The sequence below is a fragment of the Pituophis catenifer genome, unplaced genomic scaffold (genome assembly GCF_029215685.1).
Source record: "Pituophis catenifer annectens isolate HBS135680 unplaced genomic scaffold, rPitCat1.0.hap2 SCAF_6, whole genome shotgun sequence".
NCBI classification, from domain to species: Eukaryota; Metazoa; Chordata; class Lepidosauria; order Squamata; family Colubridae; genus Pituophis; species Pituophis catenifer.
In genome coordinates, this window is record NW_027256886.1 from 34,211,237 (window position 1) to 34,216,767 (window position 5,531).

The window sequence follows — 5,531 nt, forward strand, 5'->3', positions numbered from 1 at the left end:
TTATCATATAAACCAGAGACAAATGAGAGTGGCTTGTATTTGTTTCTATTTTTATTAATCCTTTGTTAATTTTAATAACATAGGAAAAGGAATTTTAGATGTCATATACTGTATACTAAGCAGCCACAGAGAAGATTCTGTAAAATAATTTAGATGTATTCAATAAATACAATATAATAGCAGCCTTCTACAATGCAGGCTACATAGAGATTTCCTCCGGCTTGAAGTACCCTGGTCTTTAGTACACCTACCGGAGCAGACGTGCTCCAAAAAGTGTTTTAAAGAGACATATCTATAAGATACATATAAAAGAGGGTCTAAAATTAGAAAGAATTTCCCCCCAAGATATTTTTTACCATGGTCTCCACATATCCAATGACCCCATGTTAACACCATTATGTGCAAAATGAGGTTGCAAAATCTCCCTGGGATGCGGCAACTCATGCTGATTACATCGTGATGATGGTTGTGGCTGAAATGACTTTTTCAATCCCAGTTTGACTTCAGTTGGATACATCTGATCCTGAGATTGGCTAGAACCTGTTGTATTTCCCTTGCCATTCACTGGAGTGGAAGGGTTCGGGTTCTCCTTGCAAGCCTCCTCATTGGATTTGGGCAAGGATTTCAATAGATGGTTCAATAATCGTGCTCCAAGTGTCTTGTCCATCCAGTCACAAGTCAGGAGGAGATTGTGGACTTCATGCATGCACTGAATATATCCAGTGCTGTACCTCTGCTGAGCTTCAAGGCCCATTTTAGAATCTGCTAAATGAAGAAGAGAGATGCTTTCAATAATTTAATGCATAAGAACTGAAATCTGTTGGACTGACTCTTTTCCCATAATAGTAGGTACTACTTTGACTTTAAGTTCCTGGCTTGGATCATCTATTGCAGGGGTATCAAACTCAATTTCACTGAGGGCCGCATCAAGGTTGTGTTTGAACTCAGGGGGCTGGGAAGGGCGTGGCCAAGGTGGGAATGGCCATCTCAATGTCATTTATCGAGGCTCCGTTTTTGGCCATGACTGCCTTCCCGGGTTCCGTTTTCGGCTGTGACAGCTTCCTGCAACCCTCTGCCAGTGAAAACAGAGCTTGGGAGACCCGCATGCGGCCTCCCGAGCTCCCTTTTTGTTGGTAGCAGCACCGCAGGCCGATTCTTTGCTATCTCCAGGGTGGGCCCACGGGCCACATCCAGCTCACAGATCTTGAGTTTGACACTCTTGATCTATTGGGATCTAATCATTTGCAAATAGACATGAAATAGATAAAAACTAGATTATAATTATTCTTTAACTTAATACAAAGGAATGGTAGAACTTTTGGTACTGTATGACCTATTTGTTTATAGATGTTTCACTACCCAATGGCATGCCCTGATGATGTTACCTAATTGTGTAATGATATGTCTGCAAGCAAACATCTAAGCTCAGAGAGTAGCAAGGACTGCACAATTCAACACTGAGCCCCATGCATTGTCTTCTAATGGAAACACATATGAATGTATTAAAAAACATTCTAGATCTAGTATAAGAAAATATTTTTGTGCAAGGGAAAGTTCAGTTACTTCTCCAGATAGCACCTGAGCAACGTTTGAATAGAGTAAGAACACTTTACCACGTATTATATAAACACTACTGACAATGAATAGAGAATGATCTCAGTAGGCACTGCCAGGCATGTAAAGAATACCAACTGGTGAGGAGAAAAGAATTACAAGGTAAAGATTTGATCTATGGGTGCCCATTATACCAGACCCTTTTCAAACATTCAGAGAAAAAAAATTCCAAACTTCTAAACTACTTTTACAAGACGAATGAAGTAACTACATTAATGATACATATCATTGATACAGGAAATAGAATAACCTAGAAAAGACCTTGTTGGCTACCAAGGAGAGCAAAATTGAAACTATGAGTGATTGAATGTATTGGTATCCAAGCTATGTGTTGAAATTCAGTTCTGTGCAGACATACGTCAAGTGAAATTAGTTGCTAAATTCAATAGCTATCCAATGCCTCAATTTTCTAGAAAGACTAAGACCCCCATATGTCTTTCTAACCATTTTGGCAAATATCAATGGAAAACAAAACAAAATGGCATTCTAAGCTATTTCATTTCAACAAAATTCCCTTCAGAGCACACAGGGCCCTGCCACATTCCAAAGATTTATATAAAAAATAATGGCAAGGGAAAATATATGAAGCCGACATTGATGATCTACTGATCTTCTTTTGGGACAGCTTACTACCAGAAGTGTAGATTACTCTTTGCTAGCTCTTGTTTTTAGAGCACAATTAAAATACAGTTTTTCATATTTTTTATGTCTTAGGAGAAATAAGATTGTGCTCTCCCAAATGGTGGTGGATCAAATTGTTTGATTATAATTGTATTAATGGATTTTAGTTTCTTGTTATATTAATGCTACAATAAAGTAAAGCTACTTAGAGCTTCAGAAAGACATATACTTTGTAGTAATAAAACAATGAAGTTATATGTAGTTTAACTTGAGAAGAACTCCCAAGCACATAAACGCATTATTTAAATTATATAAAGATGCTTATCATAAAACTGGCCAAGCGTTACCTAGAATATCAAGAGTGAAAATATTTACAGTTCCTAGTAGGAAATGGAGTTCCCTAAATTCAAACTAAGGAAACTGAAAGGCATTTACAAACTAAGAAAATCTTGCTAGCCTAACTGGATATTCCATCTGGTTGTTCCACTCAGGCTTATATCCTTACTGACCAGGATCAAGCAAGGATCAAAAGAGACAGGCAGATTCCAGAGTTTCAAAAAGTATCTGAAGATTTAAAAGAGTTATTACATCAGAGCCCTATTCTTAAGGGGCCTGATTCTGACTGAACTTTCTATCTAGAAATAGCCCCTTCTGATTTAGACATAAGGCAGGGTCAATACAAATGCCTAAGGACAGAGACTGTCCTTGTAGTTTATCCACCAAAGAAGCTTACATCCTACAGCAGGGGTCTCCAACCTTGGAAACTTTAAGCCTGGCAGACTTCAGCAGAATTAGTCCGCCAGGCTTAAAGTTGCCATGGTTGAAGACCCCTGCCCTACAGCATAGTAGAATAAAAGGTACAGCATGAGATAGTAAAAGTATCTTTTCTCACATAAATTATTGAAGTATAAGGTTTTCTTATGGAAAGAATTCCTTACACTACATAGCCACATTAAACATAGCATCTTTAGCTGTGAGTAGAAGGGGACTTGAAAGAGAAGAGGTTGTTCTTCAGGCTGCAAGATAGAAAATCTGTCTTGCAGCCTGATAACAGCCAACAGCTCCAAGGAAATAAAAGGCTTGTGGTAACCAAAATCAAGAACACAGACTGTGCCAGGACAGTAATTCAAGGACCCTAGCAGGAGGCCCAGATTAGGCCTTAGGCCACACTGAAGTTCAGAAAATTAAAGGACCTGGAAAGGGTTAATCAAGTCACAAAACGAAGGCACATGGGTAATTTGGTTGAAACAGTAGCAGGCATTGTGTTGGTAAAACACAATGGTATTAACTCTGAAGAACACACTGTATCCCCTGAACAATGGGAAAAGGGGGGAGAGCTCAAGGAGGTTTGTATCTGAGAATCTTGAACCCAATAAAATTCAAAAACTATTTGTGTGCACATCTTTGGCCATTTCCCAAACAACCTTGATGTTATGTCATCATTTTATACAAAGTGCAACTTCACTGAAGCTAAATATATACATACTACCTTGTTTCTTCTCTCTCTCACTTTATCGCTCTCATTCCTGCTTCATTATTTCTTTGAATAACTTTGCCAAGCTATTGAGCTGGTTTTCATATATAAAATAGGAGCAGCTATAGCCAATATATAGATACAGAATATCAACTCACCTATATTTCTGTTGTGTTGGATATTCTGGAGATGTTTTACTGTCATTTCCAAGATATCTGCTTTTTCAAGTTTTGACTGCTATTTTAAAATGAAATAACAATTATTATCATATCCTATTTGAAAGCTGCTGAAAAATGAAATATAGATGGAAATAAAGAAATGTGGGAACGGAAAAATGTTAAAATCTATGCTTACATCAAGCCGAAAGGCTCCAACAACTGTTTCCTTGAGCTGATCCAAACAATTGTTAATCCGCTCTCTTCGCTTCCTTTCAATCAAAGGTTTTCTTAACTGAAATAATTAAGGGAGAATATTAGGGATAGCTTGCTTGATTTGAATCCATATAGGCCTTCATTGAAAGAAGTTATTTTCCAAAGCAGATTCTTTCATCATACGATGGAACAACATATATGGAAACTATCAGACAATCTTTATGATTAGTATTTAAATAATTACAATTCTGGAGCATTTTCTGTTAGGCAAATTTGCACAGTATAAATTTAGATTGATACAGTCAAGCAAACTGATAGTATAATCCTATGTGTATATATTCAAATTAAGTCTTAACTTTAGTCAGTGTAACATATTTTCAGATCAATCTATATTGGGTTGCAGTACTATAATTTCTAATAATCCCATTATTAAGTAAATGGCTTGTGAATGTAGTTCCTAAAACTTAGAAGTGCAATTTGCTTTCCCTTTATCTCATGTATTGTAATGTCAAATTTTATTAATAGATTTGTATTCCTTGGCTACTTCTTTCATTCAGCCTAATTAGCGCTAAAAGGAGGTAAGCTTTTCTAATGAAAATCATAATAGCCACATTACCCAAGCCAGCCATGCCCTGTGCTTTTCTTTTTTCTAACAATATATATTTCAGTTTAACACTGTCCATAAATGTAATCTGCTTTTATATAGCTCTGTTTTTCTATTGCATCCTACAGCTAAAGATGAGCTCTATTATATTGTATATTAAGTACATAAGAATATATAAATAGATTGATTCACCCTCAGGACTTCTGTGCACACAGTATTTTTTATCTTGGGTTTTCTACTTGCTGCATGCATTTTTAAATTTTATTTCTATCAAGGGTCAGAAATAAGCAATTACCTACTAGAAGGAAGTAATTCTTGGAAAAGCAACGAAACACATCTAGATAGCACATATGTGCAAACAGCCTTTTAACAGTCCCGCAGAGCCACTGAAATAGTATGGCACCCTTGTTTGATCCCTTCAGAGATGGCAAGTTTCTTACAATGAATTTATTTATAAAATAATGCATACCTTCCTTTCCTCTTTGGTATTAGAAAGTTTCTGTCCGCTGCTGGCTAGGGTTGTAGCTGTCATTGTAGTCCTGCACGCCTGCCTGAAGGCTTAGGGGAGAAAAGGGAGAAAGCCCTATAGCAACTGGCTTCTCTCGTTGTCTTCTGGAGCATTCTCTGTCATGAGAGCACTCTGCTAGCATTTATAGCTGGATATTAGCATGTGAATGAGGAAATTGCTTAGCTGGTCTCCTTTTCCCACAGAAGGGGTTGAGGCCAGAGGCTTGTGACCATCAATCAAGGCTGACAGGTCACTACTTATCAATGGCCAGATCACACACACAGTGCCTAAAGAGCGACAGATGTCCAGCTTCATGAAAGCTTTGCTTGGTAGAAATCT

General features: G+C 37.4%; 1 protein-coding gene across 1 annotated transcript; it reads right to left on the reverse strand.

Moving 5' to 3' along the window:
* Positions 1-352: 352 nt before the first annotated feature.
* LOC139318636 (transcription cofactor HES-6-like) lies at positions 353-5,235 on the reverse strand. Its single transcript, XM_070946187.1, has 4 exons — positions 5,154-5,235; positions 4,064-4,159; positions 3,868-3,946; positions 353-765 (listed from the first exon to the last, which is right to left on the reverse strand). The coding sequence occupies exons 1-4, from the start codon at positions 5,214-5,216 to the stop codon at positions 353-355; spliced, it is 651 nt and encodes a 216-aa protein (XP_070802288.1). The 5' UTR covers positions 5,217-5,235.
* Positions 5,236-5,531: the final 296 nt, after the last annotated feature.

Coding starts and splice junctions, on each gene's coding strand:
- LOC139318636 (XM_070946187.1), bottom strand. CDS start 5,216: ATGACAGCTACAACCCTAGCCAGCAGCGGACAGAAACTTTCTAATACC. Junction 4,160..5,153: donor ATACCAAAGAGGAAAGGAAG/GTATGCATTATT, acceptor TAATTATTTCAG/TTAAGAAAACCTTTGATTGA. Junction 766..3,867: donor CCAACACAACAGAAATATAG/GTGAGTTGATAT, acceptor TTCTTCATTTAG/CAGATTCTAAAATGGGCCTT.